The following is a 22,795-nucleotide window of genomic DNA, read 5'->3' as shown; positions in this document are numbered from 1 at the left end:
TTGTAGTATCCATTACTTAACAAATAGATCATCCCATGTTTGTCAACAAAACATCACCTTAAGAAGCAGCTTAAAAGCAAAACAATCTAAGCTAAAGAAATAGTGACTGAGAATAGCCTGAAGTTTTGATACAAGCAGCAGCTGATGAAATAATGTGGTGTTGCTTAGAAGTCACTGAGAACCTGTGGTTAGTTTCTATTCTGTAGCCTTTTCTAAGCAATGGCTTTGCTTTTGTTTGACGTTTTCAGACCTTTGCATGAGGACAGACAAAAGTGCAACAGGGTTTCCCCACTGACATCACAGCCACTGAAATCAGGAGTGACCTTTAAGGTTGAACACAAGATTTGCATTTGATCATACAAACCTCTGCTTGAGCTCCATAGCTGGGCTGCTGGACAATCCATCTCAGCTTACTTGTTACTGAAAGGTGAGCTCAAACCAACTTTAAATAACCAGAGTTTAGAGAAATTAAGATGTAACCTTTACTAAATTTTCTCCATCTGAAGTCACAACATGTATGAATTGGGAGAGCAAATTAACATGCTGCAGATTATTCATTTCGGTAAAACAAATAGTATTTAGTAAACTGATTGATAATTTTACCAAGCATTTACCCTGAATTACAGCAAAGTGAACATCTCTGTACTTGCACAATTTACCATTTGCTGCAAGGCAGGATTTATTTAGTGGGTGAACAGAGGAACAGAAACAGGGGATTCCCTGGCCTAGTACATTGCTAGTACTTCACTGCTTGCAACACAGTCATTTTCCTCAAAATACAATTCCCAGGGGCATATTTTTGTCTCATTTGGTTGTAACTAAATTACTGCAAGCAATCACTCTACAGAAGATACAGTTTCCATGATTTTCCAGTTGTTCATGATCTGGCAAATTCGGTAAATGCTTTGAACGAAAGCTAAACCGGGTTTCTTTACACACCTCCCAACATATAATCCTGCATAGCAAATAACATACAGTTAAAGACCTGTAAAAACATTCAAAATGAGTGGAGAAAATTAACATATGCTGTATCATCTAGATAAAACCAAAAGTGAATGTAATGATCAGTTACAAGTCATGCAAGAAACAGAGACTTCAGTTTCAGAAATACAATTCAGAGCCAGCACCAGCTTTCAGTTTCCTGACAGCCTAATGCCTGTTTCACTTGAGAGAGCAGAAAATGCAGAAGCGTAAAATAGCTGGCACTTCTTTAGCTTAGTTATTAGAAATCTCTGTTGGATTGCTCATTATGACAGGTTTCTGCCTTTCTGCTTCAGGCTGTATGTAATAAAATGAAAATTCAGTATCAAATAAATAAAAAGAGGAAAAAAACCCTAACAAAATCACAACAAACATTGTTCCAAAGCAGTGCTGAAGGCATTTAGCCAAGAATTACACATCAAGTGATTCGCAAAATCTCAGCTTTTCTTCCTTGTGTGCATGCACTCAGAGTAGGTGGCATAATTTCTGTTCTGGCCAAGTGACCACACTGGAAAAACAGAGCAGAATTAAAACTGCACAGATAAAAGAAATTCTAGCATGTTCTAGCTTTAGTACCTACCTGCTTCAGCTTTTTATTTTTATCATATTATCATCCACACAAATTGTTGGTTATGGCTAGTCAACACTTCCTATTTTAAGGCCACATTTTCAGTCACCCTCAGTTTGCCAAGACTTTTCTTCACATGATCACACACACTGCCCCTTGAGATGATTTTTTAGGAAAAACAGAACAAATATGACTCAGTCATTTTTCTACGAATGACCATGGGGAACATAGGCTTTAATTGTATTCAAAGAATTATTAAACTTTTAAGAAAATTCTTTGCATTTCAGAAACAGGGACATGAAATTTAGCAGGGAGGCTGGGCTGGTGTCACTACTGGGATTTTTTGCTCTTCCTTGGAAAAGATTGACTTGCATACGCTTGCCAGATTTGCTTTTAGTAGCCAAAATTTTCAGCTTTCTCTTCACTACACAGACATGCAGAGAGTGAGGTGGATAGTGCCCACAGTAGGCAGCTGATTGCCAGGCTGCCACAGGCTGAAACTGAAACAGGGCAGGTTATCTTTCCTCTAGTTTCAGGACTCATGGGAGTTTTACTCATCACTACCAAATAATGTATACCCAGTTCAAATTCAGAAAGAGGGACTCAGGTGCAAGAGGGAAATGGGAATCATCAGAGAGAAAATAGGCAAGAGTCTGAGATCAGAAGAAATTAAAAGAAGATGAGGTGTGCATGAAAAACAAGGTTGGTGGAAGACAGCAGGAGGATTCAGACAGTGTCTTCACAGGAAAGAGGAACTACCCAAAGATAAACAGTCCATATAAATTTCTTGAAGGTCAGACAGCCGAGAGTTTAACAGACTGTATTTTCCAGCATAAAAGTCAGTCCCCAGGCTACTCCTTTGTCAAGATCCTCGCATAATAACATCCAAGGTCCAACAGCTCTGGGCCCGGCCCCCCAGGGCACATGGCGGTTGAAGAAACCCTCATCCATGGGACAGTCCGCACTGACCAACACGATGTAGGCAGGAAGGTGTGCCCACCACCGCACCAGGCTGGACATCACCCCCGGGCACTCCGCTTAGTCCCGCAGTGCTCAGGGAAGGCAGGCACAGCAGGGGGGACACTGGGCGTCCCCGCAGGCCGGTGGCCGCGGTGTCAGCAGCGCAGGAGTGACGCTGCGCGGTGGCCACACGCGGCACCGTCACAGCACACACGCCGCCCTCGGACCACGCCCGCCCCCGCCGCGGGCTCCTGCCAGGAAAGCGCCCCGGGCGTGGGACGGGCACAGCTCCCCTGCGAGCCCGGGGAAAGGGCACGCAGCCTCCGCAGCCACCCGCGGCACGTGGAGGAAGGCAGAGGGCAGCAGCCGGCTGGGCTGGGCATGAGCCCTTGTGCCTACACTCCAACTCTTCATTTACTGGAATAATGCACAGAAGAAGTGTGATGAGATAATTACAAAAATACAGGAGTTTTTGCTGGTCTTTTTAGGCTCAATAGCTTATGTCACTCAGCATTACATAAGAAAGGGTTAGTAAACCCCCTCGCTTCCACAACCAAGTTTAACACATTTCAAGATACCTTTTTTCCTCTTTGCTTTTTCCTCCTTAAGGCAAAAAGTAAGTATTCTGTTACTTTCTCTCACTTTCTACAGGTAAATCAATTGCTACAGCCAAAATGTAGGTGACTTCACATTAACTGCTTTGTTGCTTGTACCTCACAAGTAAAACCACAGATGTTAACTCCTGCAAGGGAACTTCTTGCACAAAGTTACTGACCAGACACAATTTCAATGCAGAGCTGCTCCTCTTGGAAGAGACTGAGATGAGGGACCCATGCTCAAGACAGACACCCAGAAACCAGCTGGGAAAGCAGAGAGAAAAGAACATTTGGAGGAAGTCTGATACCAAAGAGCTTCCCTCACTGAGTCGTTACGGCAGACTAACTTCCCTTTCAATCACTTTAACAGAGGAGAACACCAAAATTGAGTAAGTTTGAACTTTATTTACAAACAGCTGAATTCTAATCTGCAGAGTCCTGGGGTAGCATCCAACTTTTGCAGTATCCAGGTAAACTCCTGACAACACTGACATCACTTAACATCACACTTGACATCCTTATATGTCAAGACACATTAAGATAAGACGTGCAATTCACCAATGGATCAAGTCTGAGAAACTAGTAACCTAAATTCTTCCTGAATGTTCTTCTCAAAACCCTGAACATTCTTCTTAAAACCCTAAGAGTGAGGAAGAAAATTTAAAAAAATTATAAAAAGCAATTAGAAGATAATTTTATTTACTCTTGCCTTGTGGCTATCTGTGTAAAGCTATGCATTAGTTAGGTTACTTTAGTTTGAGAATAGTTGCATAGGTGCATGTGCTGACATAGAGCCTATGGGAAAACCATCCCTTAAACAGTCTTGGAACACTCATGTGGAAGAGTTTAAAACCATGGGAATATTACAGCACTGTAGTCTACTACAAAACACTTCCCATATTAGTTTTGCTGTTTATCTTATCACCGCCTTTAGCTTTAGTTCCTTCAGATTCATGATGCATTTGTATTTACACAGGTGCTGAAGTCGTATGCCTCCTGTAACTGGTACACAGAAGTGACAATGTTTGAGTACCACTGTTTTAGAACAGGTCAGAAAAAAGAGGCAACTGTTTTATAAACCCAAGATGTAGTACTGCTAAAAGGTACTTAAGTAATAGGGGTACTGTTTCTTAATTTTACCCTAAAGCAAAGCCTTGCAGTCTAAGTTTTGGGGGTTTTGGAAGGTGGAAAGAAGAACAAGGCCTCAAACCCACTAAGGTCAATTTCTAAGGGATAAATTGCACTTGAAACAAGCTGGAAACCAGAGAATGAGGGAAAAAAATCAAGTAGAATGTGATAAATGTAGCTGTGCTTTCTCCATGGGCTTGGGATACTAACAGCAGAGGGAATGATAAGGAGTTAAGACATGACAAGATAGATTACCACCTCTTATTTCCTTACAGTCCTTCAGTTTCATCACGAAGGTGGATACTTAAGATGTTTAGAGCTCAGATTTGCTCCTTAAGACAAGCAACTCATTTTAAAACAATTCAGGGGTATCTCTGTCCACATATCAAACTGAGACTTCAGGTGAGTTATGCAGTTTGCAAACTGCACAATGCAGAGGGCATTAAACCAAACCCCAGATGGACCAGAAGCAGGAAAGCAAAGCAGTGTTCCTAGTCTCCTCAGAGTTACTCTAGCATGGCAGTTTAGCGGTGGGCTTGGCAGTGTTAGCTTTACAGCTGGTCTCTAACTTAAAGGTTTTTTCCAACCTAAATGATTCTATGACATTAAAATTCTGTAGAACGTTTTTTTTCCTGGCACTGCCTTCCTCCCATCCCTTTAGAGTTGGTTTAGGTGTTTAGATTTTTTAAGCAGAGCCCATCTGCACTAAAAAAAAGAAAGAAAAGGAGACTAAAGATTTTAAATTTCAATTTGAAGATAGTTTTTTACAGTACATGCAAAAATACTTTGGAAAAACAACTTACAAGTTCACTTATGAAACCACCAAATGATAAAGATATTACAATAGAGAAATAGCATAATACTTGTTTCATATAATCAAAATTTCTCCCCACCCCCTAAAACCCCTAATGCACTTAGCTGGGTAAGCAGTGTTATCAGTTTAGAGAACCAGACTCAAGACTACAACAGGTTTTCATGTAAGCATTTAGAACAGCTTTCAGGGTTTATCTGAAACCACTTTCTGCATGCAGCTTGCAGGTGGGCAGTAGTGTCAGGACAGCCTCAGCTGTTGCAATGTTTCAGTGCATCTTCACTGTGTGTTCAGAGTTGGGCTTTACTACCTAGTGACACAAAAACACCTCTCAAGTCTCATGCTGGAGCAGTCTTGAGACAAAAAAACCTATCAGATAACACAGCATGGGACATGTCTATCTAATCTCCATACCTTGGTAGCATCTTCTGCTGCATTTCCTTCAATACTGAAATCACTTACGGGCCTCCATGGGAGGCAATACCTGTGTAGTGCATGGCTGTGCAAGGCAGTGGGAAGCCGCGAGCCAAGGAAGCTGAGCACCATTGTGAGAGAAGCACAGGAGTATGTGTGCCAAATGGGAAAATAATTGGAGAGAAGAACAATGCATGCACATGAATAAGGCAAGCACAAAGGAATACAAGCACGTTCTTACACACTTGAAAACAGAATGTGGTTGCAGCAACTAATTAGCCCTGGTGACATACATTCTGAATCCAAGGCATAGGACAGGTTGGTTTTTGTAGCTGTTTCAGCTGGTGACAACTTCGACTTTTTAAAAACCCCTAAACATAACTGTTACAAGCACATGCAAAGAGTAATTCAAAAGGAAGCAAGCATCTAACAGCAGTATAAAAATCAGAACATGATTTTAACTGGTCAGTTACAGTAGGGCCACAGTAACCTTCGACCTTTGTTAGTAACTACAACACACATTCAGAATAAGGACTGGCAACAAGTGATTATCCTCTTCACCTGAAGATCAACCACTTACCCATTAAGGGTAAGTTTGATGGATCTTTTAATAATACGAATGCTATTTGTTGGAACAGGAGATGAAGAATCTGGCAGCTCTTTACTGGAAAGCCTCTGTAACACACAAACAGAAGCCACAGGAAAAAAAGTGAAAAAAGGAATTAATTTTTGAATTAATTTAAAATTCATTAATTCAGAAGTAGCAGCAAATAAACCCTTTCCTAGCTGAATATAACATTCTTTGTGTAACATTGTTTATGTACCAAACCTGTAAGGCCCAAACCCGTTTTCAGAGAAGCCTTTTTTTAAACCACACCACTTATTTAATTACCACCAGAGAAAGAGCATTTCCCCCTCTGCACAATTCTTTTCTTGCATGAACTGAGACCAGTATATCCCTGATTGGGGGGAAATTAGCCGTGAGTTGCTCAACAGCATAGTAAAGGAAGATTTTTCTCAGAGCCATGAATCAGGAAAACAGAGTCTCCACTGTCTGGATCACTTCCAGTCTCTCAATTTCACAACATTCTACATGACACAGCAGTTAGTCATCTATACACTTCAAAGCTTCAAAGTCTCATCATAGAAATCAGTATACAAATACTGATAACAGTACAAGAAAACCAAACCAAGACACAAACCCAGTGTCTGAGGGCAAGGAAACGTGGCTTTCTAAGTTCAAAACTTGGAAACTCTGGCTTTTGTGAAGGCCATTATTCAGTTACTTAATTTGTTGGAAGCACAACAGGCAGAACCCTACTAATTTTCAAACCACCAAGTTTAATGGTACATAAATCTTTGCACACATAATGAAAATGCTAGCTCTGCTTCACCTATGAATACAAATGCACAATAAATACCTGTGATCTTGATGTGATCACTGGAATCTGCATGGATTTTCCATCAAGGACACCCTAAAAAAGCCAGAAGGGATTTGTTAGGCAGTATTGCCAGGTTCCTGACTGAGAATCAGCAAGTTCGGACAGCAAGGATACCTTGAAATCATACATGCATTAACAACCACCACCCCATGGGGTGGGGGACTAGGTATCCTGAAGCCCTAAAACCACACAGACAGTGGTTCAGGTATTTCAACCCTCACCAATAAGATCTCATCCTGATTTGAGGGTGTGCCCTCAAGAGTTTATGCCTCAGTAACAAGCACCATGAATAGCAACGCTCTTTATCTTCCCTTTGAGAGGCCAAAGGATTTAGTCTTTACAGCAGTTTTAATTTACACCAGTGAATCAAATAGTTTTAAAAAGAAAATTCAATATTATTTCAAACATGGATTAGACACTATCAAATCAACATAGTAACATTTAACATAGGTGATACAAGAGTAATATTTGGGGAATGAGGACTGAAATAAGAGAAACTAAAAAGTGTGGTTTTGCTTCCTTCAGTAAGCATGCAGAGAATTTATGTGAGGCAGTCTAATCACTAAACTATTCAGCTTTTCAGTTAGTCCACTGAGTAAAATCACTTAAAAATTACATTTTTTGTAGCTCTTTTCCTCCCATCTTGAGGGTATCCACTTTCTGTGAAATCGGAGTCCCACACGCTTAGCTGGAGGAACAAAATACACAGACTCTAAATAAATGCTGTACTAAAATTTTCTTATTTGGGTACAGCTTCCAGTCAACACATTAAATGTATTAGGGGCCATTCTTAAAAGTTTTTGTAAGTCCACCATTACCCCACAGGAATTTCAAGCCTCTGAGAAAGCCCTACTACCCAAACCTTGAAATCTGTACTTGGAATATTCAGTACTAGATTACAGTTATACAAGATGATTTTTTTAAGTGTCAAAACTTGTTCTACACCAGTAATTAATACTACTTGCAACCCTCCTTGGCCTAGCGCCCCTTTCTTGCCTTTTCTCCATCTATGGCTTTTTGGGGGCACTCTCCCGATGTAGTTGGACGAGATACTTTAGAGGTTGGTGAATAATGCTGCTTAGTTGAAGCACTCTTAGGATCCGTGATTAGAGTCCCACTTAATTTATGCTGTCCTTGCACAAAACACGTTCTGAGTTGACAAACTGTGTTATATCCTGGAATGGTGCAACCAATTGGAGGTCCCGATGTTCTTAGTGCAACTGTAGCCTCCATTTCTGTAGGAGACACCTGGCTTTTAGAGTTTGGCCACAAAATTAAAAACTACATTCCACCTACCACTTCAAATACATACTTGGGTCAGTCACAGGAATGCAAAGTCCCTTAGACGTGGATGGCTCAGCTACACTGTTGGCACCACTACAACTCTGACATTCAACATTTCTATAAAAGTCAAACACTAGAGTTATAAAATGCTAGTTTGTAAGATACTGCATATGTCATTTCCAGAAAGTGCATGCAAGACAAACATCAACCTCCTTAGCTCCTGTCAGAGCTCTATTAAATAACACAATCTCCCAGGCAACGTAGCACCAGACCATAATTTTGCTGAATTTCTGACTGCAGATTTAAACTCAACATTTTCTTTACTGAGTCTTTATGTGCTGATATATTTTCCCAGACTAGTCTACCCAGCACACTGTGCTGCCTTGAAACAATGTTCTGTTCTACCCAGATGTCCACACAATTTTTTTTTTCCATGTGACTCCTACAGTATCAAGCATTCTGAACAGAGCAGGTATCACACATCTGGGAGGACTGGGCAATTACTCTCAAGATTACACAGTCTTCCTGTGCTTAGGGATAAATAGACTTCCCAGGAAGTGACAGACTTTTTACTGCCCAAGTTCTCATACCATTTCACTAAGTCAGCAGCAGCTCTGGTATTTCTGAGACCAAAATCAGTATGTCATTAGAACTTAATCTACTTGGCATTAACAGTACTTTTTTTAGAAAGAACAGTCACTTGCACATGAAACACCCCAGCTTCATGTTACCCACTACCCTGTGAAGATTTACATCCAAGACTAAATGATTTCCCTGGTGTCAAGTTCTCCATTCCTACATGTTCATAGATACTATTTAGTTTCTTCCAAGGATTCCTTTAACTTGGTCTCCTACCAATGCCCAATGGAGATTCCAGCTTTGTTCCTGAAGCTCTTAGAGCCCTCTACATGCTTATGATCCACATGGATCCAAACAAGAAATCCTAGACTCATTTACAGTGTGAGTCAGTTAAAAGCAGCTTCTCCACAGTTCCAAGGTTATGGCACTAACCTTTCTGCCTCTGCTGTAGAGATGTCCAACTTAGATATCTTATTTAATGAAGAGGAATTAGAGGGTGTTCTGGAATCTCTGTCTTTAGAACCATCCGAACAGCTTTCACCTAAAGAAGACCTTTTGCACTGAAGTCCACTATTATTTTGACTATTATCTGACACCCTTTGCTGAAACGACAGTTAAAAAAATAAAGTCTTCAAGTAATTATTAAAGCTTTTATTAAAAATTACCAGAAGCGCTGAATTTTTATTATACCTTCTTTCTTTTCTGTAAGGTTCCTGCTGGCAAAAAATAATGGAGTTGCTTTCTCTTCACGTAAGTTGCCTCAATCTTCATGCCTTCCTTTAGGATGTTGAGGGCACTGGCCTGCCTGTAAACTGACATCAAAAACAGCACTGTAGCTTAGTAGGGATGTTTGCATTGGTGCTGGTCAGTTATATATGGTTTCTTTAGAGACATGTCTGCCCAGCCCAAGTCAAGAGTTCCCAGCTTATGTCAACACAAAATGCTGCCTAGGCACTCTCAGTCATCACAAGAAGGTGACTGTGACTTGTGATGCCATTTCACATTCACTACAGCCCAGCCACAACAGCTATTTGAGTTCAAATTTGCATTTTTAAATTTTATCTGTCTGAGGAAGCCAGACTGGATTTTAGGGACATCCGACTTTATAATAGACTCGCTACAATTTAAACAGGTTTATCTCAGGTGTCTGCAAACAGCCTTTTATGCAACTGACAAATGCTATAGCAGCACAACAGTTGTTACAGATTAAGTCACTTTTAGATACGCTTATCTAATGGCCTATCACTGGAGCATAACTGGAAAGTCAGCTTACTGACACCCAGAGTGGGAATCAAAGCAAGGATACACAACTCAAAGGCTTTCTACAGGAGACCAGAAGTGCAATAAAAGCACAGACATGAGCACACACACTAGTATGGACAGTTCCTTCAAGTGGCATTCAAGAGTTTGTATGTAAAGGGGAAATAAAGTTCACTGAACAACAGCCCTCCAAACTGAGCCTTCTATTCTTGGGCTTGTCAACTTGAAATTAATCTTTGCCTTCTAAAATTATTCTCTCAAAGTCAAGGCACATGCTAACAGCTCTCCAGCACAGAACTACTGGTCATCCCCACACGTGCCAAAAGATTTCCCATCTCTCAAGGAACAGTTTTTCTGCTCAATTCTCTCTGAATTCACACTCTACATCCAGCACATACCATAGGCTGTGCTTCACTAAAGTAAGAGCACACAGCCTTACTGACAATGTTTGTACACAGAAAATTAGCCATTAATTCTGGCCTCTCAGCAGCAGTAAATCCCATTTACATAATTCACATTTGCCATTGAAATGTAGTGCCACTGGATGCAACATGCAAGTACAGATAACAGTGCAAGTCTGAGGAAATCACCCTGCCTGGCTTGTAACTCAGATGAGAGTTCTGATCATTTTTCTGTGCTTTTCTCATATCCCAAGAGAGCTAAGAAGAAAGTTGTTTGGTTTTACTGCTTTTACTCATGTCATCTGAGCAAAACAACATAGAAGTCATGCTGGTGTTGTGGATGAACTCCAAAAATTTACAGGATTTCACTGTTTAGAACTCTTTGTCCAAACACACTTGTCAATCAGAAGAATAGCTTGATTTCCTTATTATTCTAGCATTATCTAACAACACCTGCAATCTTAATGTATTTCTACATCTATCAAAAGTATCAGGCATTAACAGATTATGAACATGAAAATTACATGCAAGACTGCATGTAATTACAATGAGACAACCCAGCAACTTTCCCAGTTCTGGGATCATATTGTACACAAACTGTCTTGGAAAAATACTATGAACAACTCCTTACAGAACTTGACACAATTGCTTCTCACTTCCAAAGTTCGGCAGCTGATTACTGTTTGACAAGTATAGCTACCCCAGCAAAATGGGCATCTCTGGGCTTCACAACTCACTGCCCCCTACAAGGAATGCAGTTTTGTGAGGACTGATTTCACATATGGTACACAGTGTATGACTGTAACACGCTTTTGTTTTAAGATGGCCTTACTTTGACAAAGTGTCAACACAATGTGTTTTTGATGCTAATCTTTTATACATGTTGCTATCTACAGGGATATCTAATAACAAAAGGAAGTACTTTGTGAAGCAACTTCCACTGGAATAAAAAGAATGACACTCTACAAGTCTAGAGCAAAAATAGAGCCTTACCTGTATCTGTGAATGACTGTATCCCATGTGTTAGATCAACGTTAGTCTTTACTGCACTTTCTGCTTTCTTAAACACGAGGCCAAGAAACCACATTGATACATAGCCATTCCTAAAAAGAGACAGATCATACATGAGTTGGGCACAGATACCAGTCACTTGGATTCTGGTACATTTTAGTTGTTCAGTTTAGAGACAGCTCAGACTTAATTTCTCAGAGCACTCCTCCCTGAACTGCTCCTTTCTTTAAAAAGATGTGATGTGCTCAGGACCCTGCCAGAAATGTACGGAATCTCTCTCACCAATGAGCTGAGGGGAATGAAGATACAATTTGGCCAATGTGTACTTCAGAAAAGTAACAAAACTCACTGTTTATAGAGAACTTCATTGCCAGGGAAAGACTGTGGCTGCACATGTGCAATAGTTATAAACTCATTTCTTTCCAAGTTTCCAACCAGCACACGAATTTTAGACTTGACGAGGCCAATCCTAATAAAAACAAGAGGTATTTTATTAATTTTTAACAGTTTCCACCTCATCAGTTAGATGCCTTTTTGTAATACAGTGTTAACCAATCAATAAGGACCAAGTTCCATACAGCTGAGCAGACACTAGATCTTTATATCACTTACACACACTGTAACTTGACATGTTTCCTGTGACATTTGTGATTTTGTTTCTAAAGACAGAGACAAGTAAGTTTTACATATACTCTGCACAGTTCAGATACAACACTCCCACCTGTAAACTCTGATGGAAGTAACAAGGAGCAGATCCCATCATCTGCAGCAAAACTCCTTTTTGCCACAAGAATCAAGGAGAATGGTGGTTTTGAAAAGGCTCAAGCACAGTTGTTCAGTTACACCCAAGTAAAGATGCAATGCTTCTTGCAGATTGATCAGTGAAAATGTAAAAGTAGTTATTTTAATAAACAAATCATGTAGTCAACACTCCTCTCAGACTTCCCTAAGAAATGAATCATGACCACCCTTGTAGTCATGGACCCTTTAATTTTGATAAAGTACTGGTATCTCATCCTTCTGCCTAAAATTGTTAGCTTTAAAAGCAGTCAGAAATCTGTATGTTCTTCAAAAGCATCTTATGTTGATGAATAACAGATGTTAACTATTTCCAAATGCACTCAAGAATTGGTGAAATGAACTTTCCCTTATCATAGACTGAAGCAAGTTTATCTTCTGCTTATCATTTTCCCAAACTGCAAAACTGAAAAATTCGCCTCTATTTCTGTCACTGAAATAAAACATCAGCTCTTACCACAGCCAGAATTTCCCTTGTCTTTATCATGAGGTACATTAAGCTTTGTTCACCCAAGAACATTTCACATTAAAAATTATTTGGCCCTCTGCTCATACACCTTGTTGCTCACAACTGTGACTGATATCAAGCTGCAGCTGGTAAGATTTTTAGGTGAATATTTTAAAAAGTTCAGATAAAAAGCATTACCTATTAAAACTATTTTTAAACATTAAGCAATCTTTTAGAGATGGCACAGGAATTATTTGATTTAAGGCACAAGCCAAACTTTGAAATAAAAATAAGGTGCCCTTAGAATGGGTGTCTGTTACGGAGAGGTATTTTGCTTCCTTACTTGATCAAAGCAAGGAAAGTACTAATTTCTTAACAAAGAAACCCACTGGAAAGTCAAGAAACACACATTACAGTGACTTAATTCCTCACCATTTCTCCTTATTTCAAAATGACTCAGCACATTCACATAGGTTAAATAAGTAATTATTGGCAAATCTCCTTTTATTGAAGAAAAATAGGTTTGGAATAGGCTGACTACACAGCAGTGCAATCTAGTCCTTAAATATTACAGTAAAACTCTTCATGAAAAGAAGCGTAAGGCTCCAGAACAGTGCTCTTCAAAGCAGGGAGGGAAGGAGCTGTATTCTATGCCTAGTTGCATAGTTACAGACTTTGTTAATATAATTAACAAAAATATGGTACAACATTGAATTGAGTTTCAGTTTTGCATTGGACCCACATTTAAAGCAGCACTTACCAGTTTAAATGATGCTCTTCTGTAAAGGCACTGGCAGTCAGCACAATGTAATGTCTAGAAGAAGAAAGGCAAATGAATACACTAGCTCAAGATTTTATTCTACATTCTAAACAACAGATGATTTTTTTTTCTTGGTAGGAAAAATGCTGTGAGTGGCATAAGACAGCTTTTCCTATCTTATATATGCTTATATGTACCAAAATTTATACGACTAATTCCAGTTTCTTTAAAAAGCTCTAAACTGAAACACATCAATATAATTTTCTATTTAGACCCCAAGTTAAAACTTATCATGCTAACCACTAAGTAAATAACTTCAAGTTCAGACAATAGATTTCATACATACTTGTATTTCTGAAAGAAGTTCAGTGGTTCAAAGAGCTTTGACCAGTCTGATTTTCCTTTGAGAATCTCATCTGTAATTTCAAGACCTACAAATATAGTTGAAAATCTTATCAATGTTTTTTAAAGATTACCATGACAAACTTTAGAAGACTGTAACAATAACTGACAGAAGAAAAAAAGCAGGAATTCCCCTGCCAAAATGCAGAACCCACAACTGCTTATTGGAAAACTGGTCTCTTATTGCCTGCAGTGGGCATATTTCCCAGAGAAATCTTAAACCTAGAACACCTCAGTGAGCAAAACTAATTCAGATAACATGGTTTCAGAGCAAGAATGACACTTCAATAAGCACAGAATGTACTTTACCACGTTGGAACTCCTCTACCATGACTGCTCGTGTAGACACAGACACATTGTATGTGGAATTCTGCTGTGGATAGGCTGGGGTGATGATGGGCATTACATGGTACCGGTCTGATGGGTTCACCTACAAGGTAACAACAGCTCTGTTTAGCACCAGTTTAGGTCAGAACAAAGTTTTAATGCTTCTGATTTCAATGGCTGCCTACCCTAGGGTCCCAGACTGGTAAATTAAGAAAGCTCTCTTCAAGTCGTTTCAGCAATACTGGCTTTGGCCAATCCCTATAGATGAAAAAACAGTAGAGCATCCATTTTAAGCTCTGCAATTCAGGGCTGCATGGGATATTGTCAATGTATATCTTTATATAAAGAACTACAAGTGTTACTTCTTTATACAAATTAAACAGCTTTTACCATTTTGAAAAAATCAAGAAGAACTTGTTAATGAGAGTAGATGCCAAAGCATTTGGGTAGAGTTGACATATTCTTGCTACCAGCATGGCCCAGGAGACTCCACCAAGAAATCCCATGATGTTGGAGTAAACACCACGCCCTGGAATGGATACCATGCAGTTAGTTTGTGGTCTTTCAAATCTGCACAATCTATAGAAAACTGAATGCGTTTCAGCCTCCACGACATTTATCTTTGCAGTGCAGCAAGGCCAAATTGCTGGTCCTTACAGCAATGCGAAAAAGAATCAGTACAACACCACATCCCAAAATATTGCTACTGTGAAACTTGCTTGTGCTGCTACACCTACTGCTTCACTTCAATTCCCCTTAAGACAAAGGTTCTGCCATTGTTCTACTACTTGCTCTAGCCATGTGGGCAAATGGGACTTATTCCTTTTACACTTAATTGAGAATTTTTATCATTTGTAGTCAGGTTCCTGATAAGCAATGCAGCAGTGTCTCATAAGCATTCCCCTCTTCTCTGAACTTCATCTCCACTAAAAAAAAACACATGGAATTTACCATATGGACAGACCATGAACCTAAACTGAAAGGCTTTTAATATAACAACTGTCATTTCAGCAGCAATCCAAAGCTGAGGTACAGCCAATAGAGAGCAGGAGGTGCCTCTGAAAGGTTTAAAGATCACAAACCACCCTGCCACTCACGTTTTGCCCACAGTTTAATTGCACGGAGAGTGAGCCGAAAGTTCTCCAGATTGGGCACCAGGCGCAGTATTTCATCTGTAACTCTGCTGCCTGCAAGACAAAAGGTGAAGCACAGGAGTTCCCAGTAACAGGCACAGGTCGGGTGTTCCTACATAGGATCAGCAGCTTACAGCTAATGGTTCAAATCTAGGAAAACAGGTCTGGATTACCTGTTTTGTATTAAATTATTAATTGCACAAAACATTCAGCATTACTTTAGGTAACTGTGCCCTCAACAGCTTTTTCACAGTTTAGACTACAACATTCAGATAAAACCTCTCCACAGGATGTTTTGGCCATAAACTACAATGCAGGAAGCTCCACCTCAGCATGAAGAACTTTACATCGCAGGGTAGCAGAGCACTGGAATGGGTTACCACAGGAGATCATGAAATGTCCCTGACTAGAGGATTCAAAACTCACCTGGACACATTCCTGGGTCAGCTGCTCCAGGTGACCGTGCCTTAGCTGGGGGGTGGACTGGATGATCTCCAGAGGTCCCTTCCAACCCTAAATATTCTGTGATTCCAGAAGCTAGGTTTCTTTTGACAGCCAGTAACCATTAAACCAATTCGTGCTAAACATTGAGCAAGTCGGACTTCAGGTATTTTAATTACTTTTTTTTTATGAACAACCTTGTTTATCCTTCATACATTCTTATCAAGTGCCCTACTTAGTCATCGGAATTGCTGGGGCAAGCTGGAGCACTGCTTACAAACCAATGAAACAAACATGAGACACAAATCTATGCAAACACAACTCCTTGGAATATCTAAATTTAGGCCCATTGGTCACCTCCTCAGAACTCAATTACACTGGAAATCAGCTTCTGTATCTTGTACAGAAATGTGCATTGTGTAATGTGCATTCTATGCCAATTTACAAGGTGTGTCTTTACAAGGTGTGCAGGACATGCTCACCATTTAGGCTCCGTATGCATCTTATATCCAGGCTTTTGAGGCACGAGTCATCCCTGAGATCAAGATCATCAGAAACTGTTGGCAAAGACAGCTTTGCAAACACGAGATCAATCTTCAAGAGAAAAAAGGTTGAAATGTGATTTACAATGCAGCACTCTTTGCAATGAGGGACACTTGGTCATTGACGTGGTTAACATTTGTACTTAGAATTAGGGGACCACAGATAAATATTTATTTGCAAGCAAACAAGAAAATTGCTCTAAGTTCCCTATTTGTTTACAAAACCACCTTTTTTTTAAGCTAGGGAAAGGAAGAGGGTTTTTTTTTGAAAGTTGGAAAGATTATTCTAAACTTAGAATTCCTATTGGAAGGAAATTTTAAATTAAACCATAAAATTAAGACTAGTTAAAATCACCTCAACTATACTTCAACAAATGAGAGAGCATTTTCTTTTTGCTGTAAGGCCTTAAGCATTTGGTATAACCTAAGGCAAGTAAATTATTCTGTGACTATCTATACCAGATAAAGGCTACAAAGAGGTCCTTGAATAAGTGTCTTTGTGATAGTAATACCAAGCAGCAACTTGCTTAGGTATTACAGCAAGTGAGTATTTATTCTCTACATGAAATGTATCCCAGATAGAAGGATTCCTGCAGCTGACAAACTGAGGTAGGAGTCCAGTGAGTAGTTTTACTTTTCATTTTCCATGTTGTTTGTCTCACAGGGACTTCATTTTTGATCTGCAGCAGAACATCAGGTGCTTTGTGCAGGGAACCACAACAGAAACACCCCTTGCAGAAAGGGAGCTCTTGCCAGAGCTCAGGGGAGTCAGCAAGGAGACTGCCTCTACTCCCACTCTGCACATCCTTGGGAGATAAACGCCACCCAAGAAGGCTACCCTGGTCTGCAGCACGGGTTTAAAAAAAGATGTTGCCAGGCTAGCTAGGGGCTTATTTTCCTAGAAGATCTCATTTTACTTCTGGAATTAAGTTGCAATGTATTAATAACCAATATACCAATAACCTCATAAACAGCAGGATCATAAAACCCTGAAGAGGTTATCCTACTCCAAAGCAAGAAAAAAAATTCTCACTTAAAGGAGAAAAAAAAACTAAGTACAAATTAAAATTCTTACCTCAATGCCATCAAATTCAAATTTGATAACAGGTACATATGCATCCTCAATGGCCTGTGAAGGAGAGGCTATCTCTAATAAGATATCCTTTTGCTACTTTAAAGTTTTTCTATACTATGATAAGATACAGAATTTATGCTAAACTACTCAGGACAAAGACTGAGTTCCTTCCAAATGTAAAAAATCCTCATAACTCTCAGGCAGGATAGCACTATTATGGTACTAATACTAGATTTTATTAAAAGATCTTACTTAGGCAAGAGATTGAGAGGCTGATCATGTGTTGTAACAAGCAGTGCACAACAAACCATCAGTATCAGTGCAGCCCTTCCTACATCCAAGGCGAAAACACAGCAAGGGACAACCTTGCTTTTTGATAGAGCTGACTCATTCCCAAAACCCAGGGAGGGGAGAGGAAGCACAAAAACTCTTAGGTGAGGTAGTCACTGGGGAAAGGATCCAAGAGCTAGACAGCAACATTTTCATGCTGCATAAACCAGTATATTGGAAGGTACTCAAAACTGGTTTAATGTTGGCTTGTAAGATATTCGCTACAAATGAAAGTCTTTAACATGAATTCTTACTGTAAAATTTACACAATCAAGCAGAGTTTACTCACTCTCAGGTTTTTTACTTCCTCTTGCTTCTTCAGTTTTTCAAAGAATGACTGAAAAAAATCTGATCTTTCCACATGACTGGGAGCAACACAAAGGGCATCGATGTCTGAACCTGCAGAGATTCCATTTCTCCTGTTACTGTTGGAAGTCACTTTCCAACATCAGAACTATGAGCAAGCAACTGAAAGTACTACCTTTGGTGTGTACTCCAAGTCTGTAGGAGCCAAATGTAAATACTTTGCCACCAACTTGTTCTGTTATTGAAGGGGGAAGATCCTGTGGGTAGAAGAGAAAGTTTAAGATGCACATTATCCTCTGTACAAGTTTAACTTGCATGAAAGTTATTTAGAAAAACTGATTCAGCCTGTATAAGTAATGTCTTCTCCCTCCCTTACTTTTTAGTTTACTAGGTTTTGATTCTGTTTTTCTGAAATAAGATGAGCTTGCAAAAAAAGATTATAGGTGATGTAGCAGTACTTTTATTAATTCATACAAATTAAGACCTATTACTAGACTTCCCTGCAGCAGAGGCACATAAATTAACACAACCTAAGAGCAAAGGGCATGTCTAAAATCATAATTGCAAGCTACACTGAGTGCTGCAGGCTGTCTGGGGCAAGATTAGTGCTAATTTTACCATCTTTCTCATCCACAATGCCTTGTTTTGGCTTTGTTAACAGCTACGAGTCAACTGATTGAGCCAATACAGGAATTTATTCAGTCCCCCAAAGACTGCGAGATCTTGATCTTGAGATATCTTTTACAACTTATTTCAGTGGCAGTTACTACAGATCTACTTGATATTTAATTAGTTAAAAGCTGAACTTAAGCAGATCCCAGTAGTCTAGCCTTTAAATCAAAAGGCTTCAGCTGTTTTGACAAAAACAAAAAAAATTCTTACCTTGCTTTCAGCAAGCTCTGAAATCCATTCTCTGACAAAGTCATTCAGTTTACCAAGAACAGTTGTCCTGTTAAGAAAATGCATGTTGTTTCTTAATAAAAACCAAAAAATAAACAAACAAAAAATCCAAAGAGGTTAACAAATTTCAGTCCTGTTATACCTATGATAGAGTTCTTCTTGATCTTCAAACACCCCAAATGGCTTCATTGCTTCAATCAGCTTCTGAGTATGGATGTGGTCTTTATCACTAGGAGGAGCCAAGCTAATTGGAGAGGTAAGTCCATAGTGCCCTTGAGGCTGGTTCTGCTGCCTGGAAGTACTAAGAGAAAATGCAGGGATGAGTACATAAAAGAAGAAAACTTTACCAGAAAACACCCTTTAGCTTACACTTCACAAACCCATTTCTGCCCTTTTACCCAATGTTAAGGAGGAAAGAATCTTGCTTACCAGTTTTAGAACACTAGACCTCGCACAGAAGTCACAACTACTTAAAAAAAAAGCCCAAAAAAACATTTATGGATGTAAGAAACCATCCAAGATGCTGCCATCTTAACACAATTTATTTGCACTGCTCCAGCCCATCAGAACTAACTTCTGGGAAATGAAAAGGTTTGAAACCCACCAAGGACAACCCTACAGAAAGCAGAAGTTTTGGACAGTTCAGTTTCAATTTAAGGATATTCCAGTTTCCCACTAGCACCAAACAAGACAATTCAACTTCTTTTAATTAAATGTTTTTATTAGGTTCCTACTGATCCAGGAAGGGCATTATAGTTGTTTGTAAAGGCATACAGGTCTGTTAAACAGAGTTGATGCAATAAATTTGGTGTATTACTATATAAACCCCTTGCTTTAGAAAGGGGAAAATGGAGAAAAAGCTCCTTATTTTGCATTACCAGCTGAAACCAGGAGAGAGAAAGGAGTGGGACAGGAGGTGAGGATGGTGCTTAATGCATCTCTACAGAAACAACAGCACCAAAAGGGGAAGACACCCCAAAAAGTCTCATTGTGGTCATGAGGGTGCAGACCCTAAGGCTCAAGGCTCAACTGTACCATTATTTAAGCAGGATATTTTCCTCCTTCACATATGTACAGCTTCAAAGACCAGCTGGGTTATAGAGATATTTATACCTATTTAAGATACCAGACCCCATTCTGCCTGGAACAAGATTAGGAAATGTTCAAATGCAAGTTTCACCACTTGATTTTTAAAAAGCCAGGTTAATGCACAGCTCCTTATTTCTAATTGTTGCCTTTACTCCCCCTCTTAAAGGGATTTCCTCTCTTTAAGTATCCTTATGCAATTACACACAGAGCTTCTAGTCACCTATGGGGTTTTTTTCCTGCCCCTTTCCTCTCTCCAAGCCTGTTTTTCAAACTTTCTTCTCTGTGCTTTCCAAAAAGCTGTGGGGAACAGGTATTAGGACTGTAGTGCTATCCAATAGTGTCCCCAGTCAGAAGATCTGTTTACATACAAGCCTAAATAGGCCTTGACCTAATTTACCTTGTTTATAGACATTGACAATTTCCACTTCATAAATAAAAAATATTCATAATGAATATTTTCCTTCCTATGCTATCATTTTCATAACAAATACAGGAGGAAGGCCTGTACTTAATTGCTGTGCATTACAACTAAATTAAAACACCTACAGCAGCAACTGCTCCCATGTTTTATGCATTGCTTGCATTGTATGACTTGCACTTCATAACGTTTGCACAAAACAAGAACAGGATTTAGACTACACCAGCATTTAAGACGTTTCCAATGTACAAAAAGGCACCACCTGCCTTTCATTGCCTCATTCTGCCTACAGATATGTAAGTGGAGATTGACGTAAAGCAAAGTATCAATTAGATAAGCCTAGATTAGCATCAAATATGTTTACTATTAATTAAATATTATTCATATAAAATTCCTCTAGTCAACAGTAGATATTTTTCAGTCGCTTACACATATTACTGATAGTTCGACCTCACAAGAGGTGAGGGAAACAGCACCTGGAAAGTCTCACTGAGTGAAACTTTAAATAATTTGTTGCCCTTTTAGAATGAGCAATAAATGAAGTCCTACTTTGCTCTCTCAAGCATACAAGCACATAATGAAGGGATCTTATGGATCCTAACACACATGGCACACTACCTATTCACCCAAAACCTTCTGCTTAAACAAGAATCCTGTTGCACTTCAGTATTTTGCCAAATCTTGTTACAACCTGTGCATCACAGCAAAAACCTTCAACGCGTGTCTGTTCTGGTAAAGCACGCTTTTACACAAAAAGCCAACCTAAACGGATTTATTGCGGGTTTTGCCCCTTATTTATAGCTTCCCAAAGCTGCAAGGCGTGTCTCCCCCACACACCAAGGCCTGAAGGCTAAGTTCACACTGTGGCTCAGGGCGCTGCCTTCCGCCATCGGTGCGGGGCAGAACCACCAGAAACCAGCTCCTGAGCCACCAAAACCAACAGCGGGACCCAGGGAAAACAAGGAAGAAGGAAAATCCCCACCACCTGGGACCTTCAACGAAGGGAGCCCAACTCCACCCTTCGCCGCTGCCGCCCCAGCTCATGCTGCGCGGAGCCCGCGGGCGGCTGCCGCCAGGTCAAAGCTCCCCGGCCCCGAGGCTCAGGCAGTCACTCCGCTCCTCCGCAGGGGCTCCGCAGGACGCGCCGCCCCAGACCAAGGCGCAGCCCCGTTACCGCCGTTCCTCGCCGGCCATTGCCGTTGCTTGGCGACGGCGGCGCCGCCACACGCGGTGAGACCCGGGCGAGGCAGCCCCGCCGCCCGCACTCCACCATTTATTTCAACCGAGAACTCCTCCCCTCGGGCGAGGGCAGCTCCGGGCCCCGCGGCCCGCCAGGGCCCCCTCGCGGGGCAGCTCCGGCGGGTGTCCCCCCCGCCCGGCCCCGCTCCGGCGCTGTCCCCTCAGGGCAGGGCGGGAAGCGCCGCCGCCGCCTCACCCGCGCGTCTCCTTCATGGCGCGCGCGCACAGCCCGCGCCACCGCCCGCGCTTCCCGCCCTTCTACACCACCGCCCCCTTCCCGGCGGCCCCCGCGCCCCCCGCTCGCACCGCCCCCCCTCCCCGCCCCCGGCGCCCCCTGGCGGCTGCGGCGGTGCCGTGTGTCCCCTCACGGCGACCCCACCATCCCTTCAGGCCGCTGTCGGGGTACCTGAGCGCTTTTTGGGGAGGGTTTTCCTTCCCTGTGGGCCATATTCCTTCCCCGAGGAGGATATTCCTTCCCCGTGGCGCTGACAGACCCGCCGAGGCCGGGCTAGTCCCCGGCATGAGGCGGACCCACATCACACCCTCCCTCCCTCAGGACGTTCCCGCTCCTGACATCCTCTTCCAGAAAGGAGGGGTAAAAAAGAACAGGAATCGCTCTCGAATTAGGCTCCTGACAGCCTCCTGACATCTCCTTCCAGAGAGGACGGGTGAAAAACCCCCCAGGAATCGCTCTTGTGTTAGTTTATTCTCATCCAGTAAGTGCAAGCCCAGCATCCTTTGACTGCAGCTGGTATTGGGAGGATTTAACATACATTGCCAATGTCAGCAAAGTACCCACCGCAACATCAGGACCATACGTAATTATTGTGAAAACGCAGAGTGGTTTGGATTGAAAGGCACCCTGAAGATCATCCATTTCCAGCTCCGGTGCCATGGCAAGGACACCTTCCACTGTCTACTTGCTCCAAGCCCCGTCCATCCTGGCCTTGTACACTTCCAGGGATCCATGGGCAGCCAGAGTCTGTCCTGTCCCACTGCCTCACCACCCTCACAGGGAAGATTTTTTCCCCCAATATTTAATCAAAACATACCCTCTTTCACTTGGGACCCATTCCCCCTACTGTCACTACATGCTCTTGTAAATAGTCTTGCCTCATCTTTCCTCAAAGTCCTGTTCAGGCCACAGTTATA

At 41.1% G+C, this 22,795-nt stretch overlaps 1 protein-coding gene across 6 annotated transcripts; it reads right to left on the bottom strand.

Moving 5' to 3' along the window:
- Positions 1-654: 654 nt before the first annotated feature.
- PAPOLG (poly(A) polymerase gamma) lies at positions 655-21,947 on the bottom strand. Of its 6 annotated transcripts, XM_085576978.1 has the most exons (23): positions 21,390-21,799; positions 19,040-19,198; positions 18,880-18,946; positions 18,173-18,254; positions 17,981-18,090; positions 17,362-17,415; positions 16,227-16,338; positions 15,268-15,357; positions 14,561-14,699; positions 14,356-14,428; positions 14,153-14,273; positions 13,788-13,872; positions 13,442-13,495; positions 11,785-11,904; positions 11,418-11,527; positions 9,454-9,575; positions 9,196-9,365; positions 8,213-8,301; positions 7,897-8,135; positions 7,517-7,588; positions 6,880-6,933; positions 6,039-6,133; positions 655-3,745 (listed from the first exon to the last, which is right to left on the bottom strand). In XM_085576978.1, exons 1-23 carry the CDS (start codon positions 21,446-21,448, stop codon positions 3,685-3,687), a joined length of 2,337 nt encoding a protein of 778 aa, XP_085433104.1. In that variant the 5' UTR covers positions 21,449-21,799; the 3' UTR covers positions 655-3,684. The 6 variants fall into 6 exon arrangements, with proteins under 6 accessions (XP_085433104.1, XP_085433101.1, XP_085433100.1 ...); XM_085576975.1 differs by lacking the exon at positions 21,390-21,799 and adding an exon at positions 21,840-21,947 and having other exon boundaries at positions 655-6,133; XM_085576974.1 differs by having other exon boundaries at positions 655-6,133; positions 19,040-19,189.
- Between the last annotated feature and the right edge of the window lie 848 nt (positions 21,948-22,795).

This window comes from Lonchura striata, chromosome 3 (genome assembly GCF_050655825.1).
Source record: "Lonchura striata isolate lonStrDom1 chromosome 3, ASM5065582v1, whole genome shotgun sequence".
Classification (NCBI taxonomy): domain Eukaryota; kingdom Metazoa; phylum Chordata; class Aves; order Passeriformes; family Estrildidae; genus Lonchura; species Lonchura striata.
The sequence above is the reverse complement of the archived record's forward strand: the minus strand, read 5'-3'. Positions and strand labels throughout refer to the sequence as shown.